The 13,684-nt window shown below is 35.1% G+C and overlaps 1 protein-coding gene across 1 annotated transcript in view; it reads right to left on the bottom strand.

The window, feature by feature from the left end:
• LOC146164277 (protein FAM151A-like) overlaps positions 1-13,684 on the bottom strand; it is a 73,749-nt gene that overhangs the window by 11,219 nt on the left and 48,846 nt on the right. The window contains exons 7-8 of the mRNA XM_083380702.1: positions 10,835-10,972; positions 5,400-5,542 (exon numbers count right to left, since the gene is read on the bottom strand). Of these exons, the coding sequence (XP_083236828.1) occupies positions 5,400-5,542; positions 10,835-10,972 (281 nt within the window). The remainder of the gene's footprint in view (positions 1-5,399; positions 5,543-10,834; positions 10,973-13,684) is intronic.

The following is a 13,684-nucleotide window of genomic DNA, read 5'->3' as shown; positions in this document are numbered from 1 at the left end:
AACTTGAAAAGTCCAACTGTTTCAGATGAATAAACAGGCTCGTAACTGCAAGTATTTTAGCAAAAAAGGTAACTTCGCATTTACTGGAAATTTAGAACAAACAAATAGATTTACTGTGTTATCCTTATATCAACATCCCTAAAACACATTTTCTCCTCTCCCTGGTTTGTCCAAAATCGAATCTGCCTAATTTTTGGCCGCAAACGTTTTTTAAGACGACAGTAACAGTTCAGTAAACAAATATTGGCGCTGGTAATTTTGGTTAACGAAAAAAGTGAGGGGTCAGTTTTGCCCCGCTTTACCCTAGTTACATTTAATACATGTTTTTATGTTATATTTGTGTTATTTTGCAGTAAACATTTTTAATTTTTCATGTATGTATTCTTATTACTTTTTGTAGTTTGGTTTGTAAAATTAGGCCCTTCTCTAGTAATCAGTTTTAGGCCTACAGTACCCTTAATCCGGACCTGCTGACATGCAGAAAGTTAGATTACACATTTTCGCACTAAATCTGCGTTTTGAACAATTTATTCTTGAATCACAAAAGAAAAAGTTATATGTAATTACACTGGTTTTCTACAGTTTTTAGACCAACCAATCAGGAAATGACACTTAAAAGCTGGGACAAAAATGTGTTACACAGTGTTATTCTTCGCTGCTGCGTTTCTAGAATAAAGGCTAAATAATACAAAAACAAATTATTAGGTTTTATATTCTAAATCAGTTAAAAGCCCCAAGTAATCCTCTCTACATGAGCGTGTTAGCTGACCCGTGTCAGAAAGCGCGCGAATGTCTACAAAAGCGCGGGAAAAGGCATTGATCTACATGAAGCACATTATGCGAGTAAACTTCAAAATGGCGGAAACCCAGCGAAGTTTAATCCATGTTAATCTTGAACTCCTAGGCACCAATTATCAGATTTTGTTGTTATTCATCATTAATCTGTAGCGATATGTCTATTTTTGTAATTACATCTTCAAGGATACTTTATTATGCAGTACTATTTTCAATAAACCTAATTCAAATGGTCAAATTGTGTGGATAACTGTTAATTATTTTCTGCAAATAATATTAATAATACCCATTACCTAATGTGTCCAATGTCCATATACCTATTATAGCCTAATATGTATATATAGCCTATATATTGAAATATTGGTGAAAATATATTTAATAGATAACTGTATATAAGTAGGATGAAATGAATTATAATTTTAACAACAAATCGCAAAGTAAACGCCAACCCAAGAGATAGAAATTTTCCTAACACACTTATTAAGCGACTAACCTACCTCTTAAGGGCTCTGCACACCAGACGCGGTTGACGGTGACGGCTGGCGATAAGCGGCGGCAACGGTTGATCGCGTTTCTTCCGCGCAACGTTTGACGCAAAAACGGCGTTCACACCAGCTGTGCGTTTGGCGACGCGGCGACGAAGTGTTTTTGTCTTGCAACACCCCATCCGTCAGAAATCAGTGCAGTTTTAAGCAAAAAGGTCTACGACAATCAGTGCATTCAAAGGATCAAAAAGTCCGACTTCTATACTTTGAGGTCTTGGACAATGCACTAATTTGCATTAACAAATATGCATAAGAAGATTAAGTTTAACAATACTTGACCCAACCAAACCCAAACGCTAACCCAGCATTTAAAGAATTATTAAAATAACGCACATTATTTGGGTTAGGATTCGGGTTAGCGTTAGGGTTTAGGTGGGTCAAGTGTTATTAATCCTGTCTCATATTTTTTGTTATCTTTTCTGAACTTTTAATGAATATTTTTAATTTATCTTCGCCGGGAGTTTACCTAAAGGTCCAAATCAGTGCATTGCCAGGACCTCAAGGTCTAAAAGTCTTTTTCTGCCATTGGATGCCCTTGATTGTCGTAGACCTTTTTGCTTAGAAATGCACTGATTTCAAACGGATCGGGTGCTTGCAAACACAGCGGGATAGGAAATGGATCATCTTGTACCGAACAAAGGCTTTGCCAAAGTCAAAAGGGCACGAAAAGTAACGGCTCATAAGGCAAAATGCTGTTATCCACAGAATGTAAATGATGCATAATGTTTGTGTTATATTTTTCTTGTTCTGCATTACCTTTGCTACATATGAACCTAGTTCTTTTCATTCACTGTTTTGTTAAATTTGTTTTTGTACTTATTCAATAAAACAAACAAAGCTTTTGCACATTTTCATGTTTGATAAGCCAGAAACAGCATAAACATTGGCTAATAATACAGAACAAAAAATATAATGAGGTAACAGAACACCATGAGTACACACAATTAACACTTGGAATATAAAAAAAGTACAAAAAAAGCAAATACAAATACAAGACACTATACATTGCACAAAAATGTTTGATACAGGATAGAAAAGAGAAAATACAAAGAGGTAACAAAACACCAGGAGTATATGAAATTGAAAACAACTAGACTGTACAAAAGTGCACATAAGCATACAAAAAGTGCAAGGCAATTGAAGCATAAGCTTTTTCTTCAGGCAACTTTCTAAGGCTTGATGCCACAAATTGTCCAAAGTGAACTCCTCATTTTGTTGCCCTGTATTTGCTGCTCGGATTTCCCCTCTGATTTCTCCCATGGTTGTATATGTTAAGTTGAATTGATTGAAACCAAACAAATATAAAAATACCATCTTCTGGTGTAGCTTCATCTTGTGTTAAATCAATAATTGGACTGGAGGTTTGGGGAAAGTTGCCAACACTAACAGTCCTATGAGAAACCACAGTTGTTAACAGAGCACATTTAAAAAAATTCTATTAATTTAAAAACTCACTCACACTTTATGCCTCAAATGCTCTTGCAAAAATTTAAGAGCCTCATAGTGCTCCAACACTGGTAGATTTGCAGCAGCAGCACCACTTTTTTGTGCATTTTTATTCTTCCTCTTTTCTTTAGCAAAGCGGTCTCTCAAACTCTTAAAAGTTTATTTAAACAAAAGTCTACAACACAACACCAAAATAATTAAATCAAACCAACATTATTGCACCTTTCATCGTGTCTTTCATTCTTTTTGCGACACTTTTTTAAAAAAAATATTAGGGAAAGACAAACTGTACCCTTACCATAAATAAATATTACATAAACCTTCTATCCTCAAGCAAACTAACTTAAAACTACGAAATTGTCAGGTTCTGCACACAGCTCAAGTCTGCAAGTAGTGCGGCTGACGGAAAAGTTAAATCTGATTTAACTTTGCCGTCAGCCGTATCAAGCGAAAAAATCACGCCGTCACGGCATGACGCCGTCTGGTGTGAATACCCCGTCGCTTGCCGTCGAACGCAAAAACGCGCCACTTACCGCCAACCGCGTCTGGTGTGAATCTTGCTTTACGAGCGTGCTAGACTTAGCGTGCTAGACTTAGCGCGCTTTAGCACGATAAAAAACAGTCAAGCGAGGCGACGTCGCCGTGCGTCATTTTAAGTGTGTCAGACAAGCGCGCTAGCTCACTTATTTTGCTCATGTAGAGAGGCCTAATGTCTTCTAACCCGCTATCACAGGAAAGTTAATCTTTCGACTTTGAGCGGCTTAAGGTATTTTAGGTGGGCCTACAGCAAAAAAGGGGTAAAGGACTGTAATACGCCATTTTTTGCGCCTTTGGCACATTCAATCATGAAACGTTCTTGACTTAGGCTGCCTTGTATATTTGCTCTTGTGTCCATGGTCAATTCACAGATGTTTAGTGAGTGTGCTGCCGAACTTTTTTTATATCTGTCAGTGTGCTGCAAGTAAAAAAGGTATCGCACTGACTTTAAGCCTCGTTCTTAATTCAAAGTTTGGCGATTAATTCAGTGTTTTCGACACTAGCAAAGTTTTGGCCTTTTGAGAACGGTTTACTGTCTGTCCCAAGAATAATGTAAACCAGTGCTCGAGTATGCAATAATTGATTTTTGAATTGTTTAAGACAGTGGTTATCAACCTTTTTCTTCTCATGGACCCTTTTAACTTCTATTTAAAAATCAATTATCCCCCTAAGAACATAATCACCTGCAAATATACTTTTAAATATTTTAACAAGATAATTAATCTATTTAAAATTGCAAGATTTTGATTCGCTATATTAGGTCAAAATTATTAGTAATAAACTTAGCTGAATGATATTTAGGAGAAAATAATGTAAGCTATAGCAGTAAATAACATACAATAGAGGAGCACACATTGCAATAAAAAAACTGTATATACTTTAGTCATGGGTGTTTTCTCGTTTCAAAAAAGGCCTGTACTGTTTAGTTTTGTAGTGGGCTCTGCTTTATTTTTGGTTATATTGTATGGCTTCGCACATCTTGATTTAGAAGGCAACATGACGTATTGGGCAAAAAGATAAGCCCGCTGCTTGATAGAATGAATAATTTGACAACTTTAAGATGATTTCAAACAAGTTGTAAGAGTATTGATACGGCAGAGCCACAGCTGTTGGAAATTTTAGTTTGGCCAAAAGGTCAAGCTAAATGACATTGGCATTGTGCATGAAAACACACACAATCGTGCTTGCCCCAATATTTTTTTACAAAACAGAAAAAAAAAAAAAAAAAAAAAAACACAAATATACTATTTTATACACAAATATAAAATTTCCCCCTTGAAACCATAAAATTGTACCTAGGGTCCCCCAGTTGAACAACTCTGTCGTAATTGTTAAAAAGCGAAACAAAAATGTAAAGTGATTAGTCTATATTTGGAAACCTATTTTTCAATTTGGCATGCTTAGTTTAATAAATGTAAGTAAAAGCAATTGAAAGCACCATTCAAATGCATATTGCGATTTCACTGTGTTTTGTAATGGGGTAGGCCTATATATCAAAGATGCTTATTTATAAGGTGACAGCGTTCGGCAATCCTATACTGTGTATATTTTCTTTGTTGCAGTCTTTAGGTTAAATGTCAAAATTGTGGTGTTAATTAAAGATTAAAATAACTTTGTAACCTTGTGTATGACATATGTCTATCATTTTTTTAGATTTAATATTTTACTATTAATTTTAATTAAATCTACTCAAATCATATAAAACTGTCATTCCCTTGGTACTAACTATTTGTTTGAGAAAAAAAATTTATCATTTACATTTTCTTTAAGAGTCCTAGTAACATTTTTTTTTTACATTTTTAGTTCCAACGCAAAAAAGTTCAAAACAACATGAACCTAAATAGTTATTTACTTCAGACAACAACGGCATGTACCTAAATAATTATTTGTTTGAGCGTCATGACAAAAATAATAATAATTAAAACAATTAGGTGCAAACCAAATTTGGGCAACATATTATACATATATATAAATATATATATATATGTCCATATTCTTAAACGTTACAATATATTTTCAGAATTTGTAAGAGGTTTTATATGCTTTGCAACAGAAAAAAATGTGAAAAGTACTTGCCATTGTTAACCAATCTTCTAAGGTCAAATTGCTGGAATAGGCCTCTAAAACGTCATGTGCCATTACAGGATAAGTTGCATTGATATCTGAAGTAGATTCTTGATAGAGTCTTACATCAGCTTCCAACATATTAATCTCATCATCTAAATGTACAGTAAAGTGCATTTTTTTCTGGAAAACTTTCTGTAACCATGGCTATTTGTCAACAGCCTTAATATATAAATTGTTTTAAAAATAACATAAAAAAACGTAAAAGTCCTCTGCTGAGATCTCTTTCACGTAAAAGTCCTTTGCTGAGATCTCTTTCGCTTTATTTTTTTAAACTATAGTGAAAAAATGTATCAGGTGTCTGAATGTAAACTTATAAGCGAGATGAGACTTGTCTGGTAAGAACAGCGTAGTTATAGGCCCTTAAACAATAGAATTAAAAAACGTTAGGAAACACTGGACTACACAATAAATTCAATAACAAAACTATTTGAAAACATATCACAACACCAGTACTTTCCAATTTATTTGTTGTCGCATCCCCTATTCAGTTTTTAAAACCCTACACAACATCCCAATTTTGTGTATTACACACAATCCAGAATAGAAGCAGATTTAATTTGGAAAAATATTCACATTTCTAGACAAACTTAGCAAGAATGTGTGGATTTACACCATAAGCGTGCAAATAGTTAAAAGTTACGTCAAACCGAAAATACATTGTGCACTTCCAGGGGCGTATCCAGAAAGTCAAAAAGAGGTTCCCGAATTTTGAACTTCCCCTTTTTTTTCCGTCTGACGTTAAGAACAAGGAGGCCATAAAATAGTGACGGGAAGTGTTTTTTTTAAGGTGTTTTGGGGGACCGAAACGGCCGCCCAAATTTCTCCAGTGGATTCCCAAAATTTGGACTTAAAAGTAATGGTTGTTTCTCGCTATGTCTTGTCGATAATACGAATATAGCCTACGATCAATAGTTCATGTCCGGAAAAAAGAATAAGTGGAGGTACAGCTAACAGATTCAGATTCAATTTATTTTTGTGCATGTTTGCAAACATCGAAAAAACAAAATAACAGCTGAATCAAAGAGTTATTCACAAAAGAAGTGCAACTCGATACTCGTCAATGTTTATTTCTGATTTATGGCGCATAATGATCAGTTTTACGTGTGGAAACATAACAAGCAGAAGCCAACAAGCACACTTTGTTTGATTGTGCAGCAAACTTGTTTGGCGGCCGTGTTGGGCAGGCTGTTTGGTCGCTGTCACAATCATTTAAGCTGTGCCTTGTCGAATAATTCATTTTATGTTGCGTTGATTGTATGTAGTTTAAATGCCTAGGTTTGTACTGCATCTTTAGAGATTAATGTTTGTCCTAAAGTAACCTTTGAAATCAGAAATAACATAATAATTGCTTTTCTTGCGAAACCTAGATTCAAGTTAATTCAATTCCTTCTGGACTCTTCTCTGGCTTAAACTGAATATTATGAAGCTTATGATGTCATAAACGTATTTACTCAACCTGACGTTTAGTTTTAACAATTGTTTGTGACGTAACTTAACCGAAGCTTCTCGTAGGTGGGAGAATATTTTTGGCATTATATAAGGCGGCATATTTTGAGTATAAAAGAGAGGAAGGACAGAAATTAAGAAATACATTGAAGTGCTGACAGTTGCTATCAAATTTTAATGCGTTATTTGCAAGTGTTATTGTAGATTACAATGCCCTTTTTGCCAGTTCTCTGAAGATTTTGATCAGCGATCTCAGAAGTAGAACTATTCAGTAGTTAATTGATTAGCGATCTCTTTCCTGGTAAAAGAAAAGGAAGACCTGACAGTCGCTATCTTAAGCATTTTTGAGATAGAAAGATTGTTTTTGCGATTAAATTTAGAATAGGCTATTTCTTAAATACTCTTTAAGTTTTTGTGAGTTATTTCAGGTGAAAATGTCGCAGCGTAAATGCTTATCCTCTGATAAACCTAACAATCGAAGTATAAAGCAGTTCTTTTCTGGTAAACCGAAAACACGTACTGCTGCTCTAACCCCCGAAATCGCATCTGCCATCAGCACCACTAGTTCTGATTGTGTTTTACTTAATGACCGCAATTCTGCTGAAAATGTTCAAGAGCAGTCGACTCTTCCTGTTGCATCGTCAACGACTGTTCCAGCTGCACCATCCAACAAGATATTTCAATCGTGGATTAAACTGAAAGGTTTTGATGATGCTCTATGAATGAACGTGTTCACCCTCCATGCTGAGGGAGGCATAATATGTTTGCTTTGGGCCAAGGTAAGTTTGCTGATGTTTACACCAGCGTACCCGCCAGACCTCAGCGTCCCTCTCGTCTGGATATGCATCTGAGCTCGAAGCAACACCAGCAAGCAGTTAAACTGGAACAGAACCAACGTGTCTCGCTCTTTCACACAAAGTATCAAGATTGTGTATTAACTAAATCCAAAACAGTGGCTGAGAGAGTACACCTAATTTACTGGGTACTGAAAGAGGAAGTAGCGAATCGAAAAGTTGCTTCCTTGCAAACACTGGTTGACCGCATTGGTCACAATGACCGGCTTTGTGACCGGCGACATACCAGTTCAACAGCAGTGACGGAGTTTATTTTGCTCATCTCCGACCATCTGACTGATCGCATCGTTGCTGATGTCAAGCAAAGCCTATGCTGGACTACCATGGTCGACGAGACAACCGATATTGCTACTTTGCAGCAATATATTACATTTGTTCAGTACGTCAATAAAAAGGGATGCCAGGCAACTCAATTTTTGGATATCCGTTGGATAGACACTCACGGGGCAATTGCTGCCAACCTATTCCGACTCTGGAAAGATATCGCTGCTGACTACAGTCTTTATGTGGGTAAACATGTCACTATTGCATGCGACGGAGCTGCTGCAATGATAGGCTGCCGAAATTCCCTCTCACAGAAATTGACTGCACAAAATCCGATTACCTACACAGTGCACTGCCATGCGCATTGCTTAGCCTTGGCATGTATGGACACAGTAAAGGAGCTACAACACATCCAGGATTGCGAACGTGGCTTAGTCCAGACATGGAAGTCAATTTTGCCGCTCAAGACCGCAAAACTACAAGAAATGCAAACTGTTGATGTTGATTCGTCTGCGCAAAAATTAGTTAAAGCCTGCCGTACTCGCTGGCTATCTCATGGTCAGGCTGTAATCGCAATGAAAGCAGAACTGCCTGCTGTACATGCTACACTCCCATATTTTGCTACCGAGAAGAAAGATTGCACAGCAGTTGGTATTCTTCATTTAATTTGCTCCAAAGCTTTCTTTTCTCCCTTTACTTGCTGAATGCTGCTTTGGTCCATCTCAACAAGTTATCGTTGTTGTTTCAAAAAGGTAGTTTTCACTTTTCTCACATACAGTCGGCACTTTCAATATGCAAAAAAGAGATTAGGAGCATTGCCAATTCAGATCAGGTTTTAAACAGATTAATGTTGCATTTGCAGATATTGCAGTGTGCGAAATACTCGCCCTTTAAGCTTCGTTTGATTCCTTTGAATTCCCTCTCATTATCGTCACGAAAAACGTTTTTACGCTTGCTCATTTTAACTTATCAGAATCTAAAACTATTCGTGTAATGTAATTCAGATAAATTTATTTATCATTTATAGCTTTGCTGCTTAATCTAGGTGTCGATCGACTACACTGCCTTGCACTCATTTCCCCATTAACAACTGTCACAAATTAGTATCTAACGCTGGTATTTAACGTGGTTGTTTATGACTAACTGTCCGTATTACATCACAATGCCCCAAAAGTGGAGTGATGTTTTCTGTGTTAAAGCAGAGCTTTCGATATAAAAAGGTGACAAGGTTAAAAATAAGACAAAATAAGGACGCAAGTCGAAAATAAGGACATTTCTTATAAATAAGGACATTTAAGTTTTCTAAGATCTGTCCCTTCAAAATAAGGACAAATCTTATAAATAAGGACGGTATGTCAACCCTGTCTATGGTGTAAGATTAAATAAAAAAACACATAAAAAGTTCGCGCAAAGGCAAAAATAAAAAAATTTTTTGTGCAATTTTGGGAATAACCTAATTGCATTACAAATATATATGGAGTCAAGCATGAGTGAATTGAATACACACTGACACTTTTCATGAAAAAATGATAATATTAGGATATCTCATCGTTGTTTTAACTGTTATAAAGATTGTATAGTAACGAAAAGTTAAAGAATGCCGCGATTTTTTAAATTATTTTATTAGTGTGAAGCAAGCTAAAAAGCTTGGGAACACTGCCTTACACGCATAGACGTCTAGTCGTCTATTCATAAATAAATCTAGAGAGGTGTTTGTCAGAAAATTTAGCGCTCTGTCTACACCTCACGCTAAATTAAAAGCAATTCTATTCCAGGCCACAAGTGGCACCAAATTATATTTTCTATATACAGATGTAAAGTCATGTTTTTGCCTGTTACTTCGCTTGGTGTATCAAAAATAAGAGACCGAAAAAAAATCATAAGGATAGATCATAGATGTTGTACGCTACACGTATGTATAATTGTGTATGTATCTTTCATACTTAAAAATATGAACAACTTTTATTCAGTATGTTTACAACTTTATCAAAGGCGAAGAGTTTAATTACTTAATCAAAGCTGATGATAACGGTCAATAAAGTTCTACAAGCAATTAGGCAACTGACAACATGCATGTTTATGTTGGAGTAGTGTTAACAATCCACAAAGTGTTCCTTCTTTTATGTGAAAAATGTACCACATGACCTTACCTGGTTTTATAAATATGATTCAAATAAGCATGTAAAGCTAGCACCAAGGTATATGTCTAGTCCAGTAAGTCCCAACATGAGTTTAGTTTTAGACTGAAAAACTGAAATAAATCAATCCAGAATTATTTATAATGCTTTGTTAAAGTTATATCACGAATTAATGGGATGTCAATATGCCATTGTTGCATCTTAAGCGCACGATACCATTTTTGTTTGTCATAAAAAAGTCTTAATGTCGCAAATAAACCTTTAACCATAACTTAGTTAAGTACTTGTTCTTTCTTTTGGCGTAAATCCGGGCATTTTTGCCAAATTGTATATGATTGAAATCTGGTTTATATGTAGCACCCCAAAATTTGGCGGGTCTCATAAACTGGGAGGGGATCGTGACAACACAAAGGTTGGGAACCACTGGTCTATCTTTAACATAGGACTATTTAGGAAGCGGAAACTGTATTTTGCTTCTTAAATGTAGCTATTTACCTGCCTTTGTAGCTCATTTAGTAGAGTGACGTTCGTGTTTGGCCAAACGTGTGTTTTCGAACCTTATCGCATATAAATTTTACTACTTATTTTAACATTTTTTTACTACTTATTTTTAACCTTTTACAAGTTTATTTAATAAAACTGTCCGAAGACTGTCTAAGAGAAACAACAGAGAAAGAATTACCATTTAGGGCTCCGTTTAGGATATCGACGTCATTAACTCGATGAGCCCATTTTACTTGTATGGCTTCTCTCTGGTAAATTCTGAAGTAATCCAACACATTTCCGCCAGTATAGAATGTTTTGGGATAGGTATTCAATTCTAAAATAAAATTTACATTAATTGCAGGAATCAGATAATTTTTAGTTATATTAAAATCCCATTAATATACTACCAATTATAGCAAATTTTGGACCAGTTATAACAATTTAGAGAATCAGGTTTGACTTAAATTGAAGTATATAGACTAAAAGTACTTCTCCAAAAGCATTACGACACACAAATTTTCATAAATAAATTAATTTTAAAGAACAGTTGAGTAATGAAATATTTTTTGTGGTTACATTATTGTAGGCCAAATTGGCAGCAGTTCGCAAAACTTTTCAGCAACCCGGCAAATATTCTCATTTGTAAATTAAAACTGTGGCTTCCAAAGATAGAAGTTGTCAGTGGCGTCTACTTGTCATTAATAGTATCACCCCAAGTGATATACTCAAAGATTCCACAAAACATAAAAAAAGTTTGACAATTACTGTACTAAAATCAATGCAATACATGATCACAACCAGGGAGTCAAACCGTTTGACTTTCCGGTTCAGGTTCGGTTCGGGTTCAAGGATTTTTTCGAAATACAGTTCAGTTCTGGTTACAATCGGAGTAATTTAAAAATTCTGGTTCAGCTCCGGTTCGACCATCGTTATTTCAAAACCGGTTCATAAAGTTCCAGTTCGGATACAATATAAGTTGCGTTAAATCTAAAAATGTGGGTCAAAAAATGTAGATCTTTGAACAGTAAGTCATAATTAAAGTTACGTGACTTAAAAACAGCAACTGATTATTGAAATATCTAAAAAATAAAAAAATAAACGTTTTTCAATCAATATTAAAACTCGTTCATAAAATTTTAAACATGGCATAACTTGAGTCTTTAAAATACAAGTTAAGACGTCATGCTGGAGCGAACCGCTTTTATTGACATAACCGTTTTTTTTTTATTAAGTGTGCCGCGAATCTTTTTAAATGAGAGTATTTGTATTTCCAATAGGCATACACGCAAGCATTTTAGACTTAAATACGCACTCGCTTCTCCACGGGCGCGCGAGTGAAAAATAAATTTTAATGTTTTCAACTTAAAAATGTTTGACGTGGTTAGCTGTTGGGTATTTAATCCTTTTTAATAGTAACCAATTTTCAGTTTTAAGTGAGATTTTACTTACGTTGGAATAAATATGGTACTGGGATTACGTAAAAAGTTCATCACATGTTATAATTCATGTTAGCAAATGTGTGCAACGTTTCAAGTAAAGACTTAAGTTTAACAATTCGCAAAATATCGCGTTTGTTGTCGCAGTACGTCAAAGATAGTCCAAGTTCAATGTGTCCGCGCAAAACTTTTTTTCAAGCGAAATTACCCGCCTGAACATAAAAAAATGAAATGAAGTATATTTCCTTAATAAAGTACAATTTTAATGGTTCCAACTAAAGACTATTTTGTTTAGGAACTTATTGATGTCTGTTACCACATAAAGTTTAGGAAGAGTTCGCAAAATTACGAAGAACTAAATTTAGTACCGGTATGATATCAGGATTACGAAAAAAGCACATCACATGTTATAATTTATGTTAACAAACGTATGCAATTATCCAAGTAAAGACTTAAGTTTAACAATGCCAAATTTAGACAGAGTTTGCAAAATATCACTTTGTTGTCGCAGTTTTAATAGTAAGCAATTTATATTTTCAACGGGTTTGTCTGGCGTTGCACGCAGCTTAATTTGACGTTTAAAGCATAGGTTTAGCAAACAATTTTTTTTTTATTATTTATTTTCTAATTTTTTAAATGTTTTTATACATACTTAAATAAAAGAATAAACATCAGGAAACCTGCACGGACATCCAACAACAAACGTGTTTAACCACGCATTACTTGGCAGAGTTCGCAAAATATTGCATTTATTGCAGCATTTTAACAGTAGGCATTTGTTTTTTCAATGAGGATTTTTCCCATGTTTGAAGCAGATTAGCACCGGGATTACGTATATCACGCTATCAAGCGGGTCTAAACAATTGCTGCTACAACCTAAAGTTTTACGTCTGAAAGTTATTCTCAATTGACAAATGTTATGGGGTTTCGTTACTAAAAAAACATGTATGACATGCTTATCCAAATGTTATGTGTGATATAGTCGATTATTTAGTCATACCATTTCAAAAACATCACACAGCATTGTACTTTGTTTGCATGTTAAATACAAAGGGCGCCCGTGTGACTTCTCGCAAAACATCTTGACGTATATGGGTAAAACGTGCCCAAACATTTATAGGGCAATAACCTGTAAAAATCAAGTCAAGCACATTGCCTTGGTAATAAAATTTCATGTGGCAAAATTTATACTTTATGTTTAATAGCTTTTTACAGTTTGTTTAACCACGTAAATAAAGCTTAAGCTCGCAAAACATTGCGTTTATTGCAGCGTTTTCCGTAACATTCTTTCATAAGACATCAGGACACTTCACAGACAACGTACAGCAACCCTAACCGAGTATAAACTGCGCAACATTTGGAATAAGTTTGCAAGATATCGCGTTTATTTCAGCTGTTCGAACACTAAGCAAATTTACTTTTCAAATGTTTTTTTTTTTCGTTGGATGCAGTATGGTACCTACCAGGAACACGTATTTGCTTAAATTTCGCGAAATTTAAACAATTGGTGCTACGACTTTCTTACGTTTGTTAGTAATTTTTGATCGACATATGTCACAGGTTTTTGTTACGTAAAATATGCGAGACGTGTTTAGCCATGGTTGTCTGTT

Source organism: Ascidiella aspersa, chromosome 2 (assembly GCF_963924565.1).
Source record: "Ascidiella aspersa chromosome 2, kaAscAspe10.2, whole genome shotgun sequence".
Taxonomy (NCBI): Eukaryota; Metazoa; Chordata; class Ascidiacea; order Phlebobranchia; family Ascidiidae; genus Ascidiella; species Ascidiella aspersa.
This window is presented reverse-complemented; position numbering and strand designations above follow the sequence as displayed.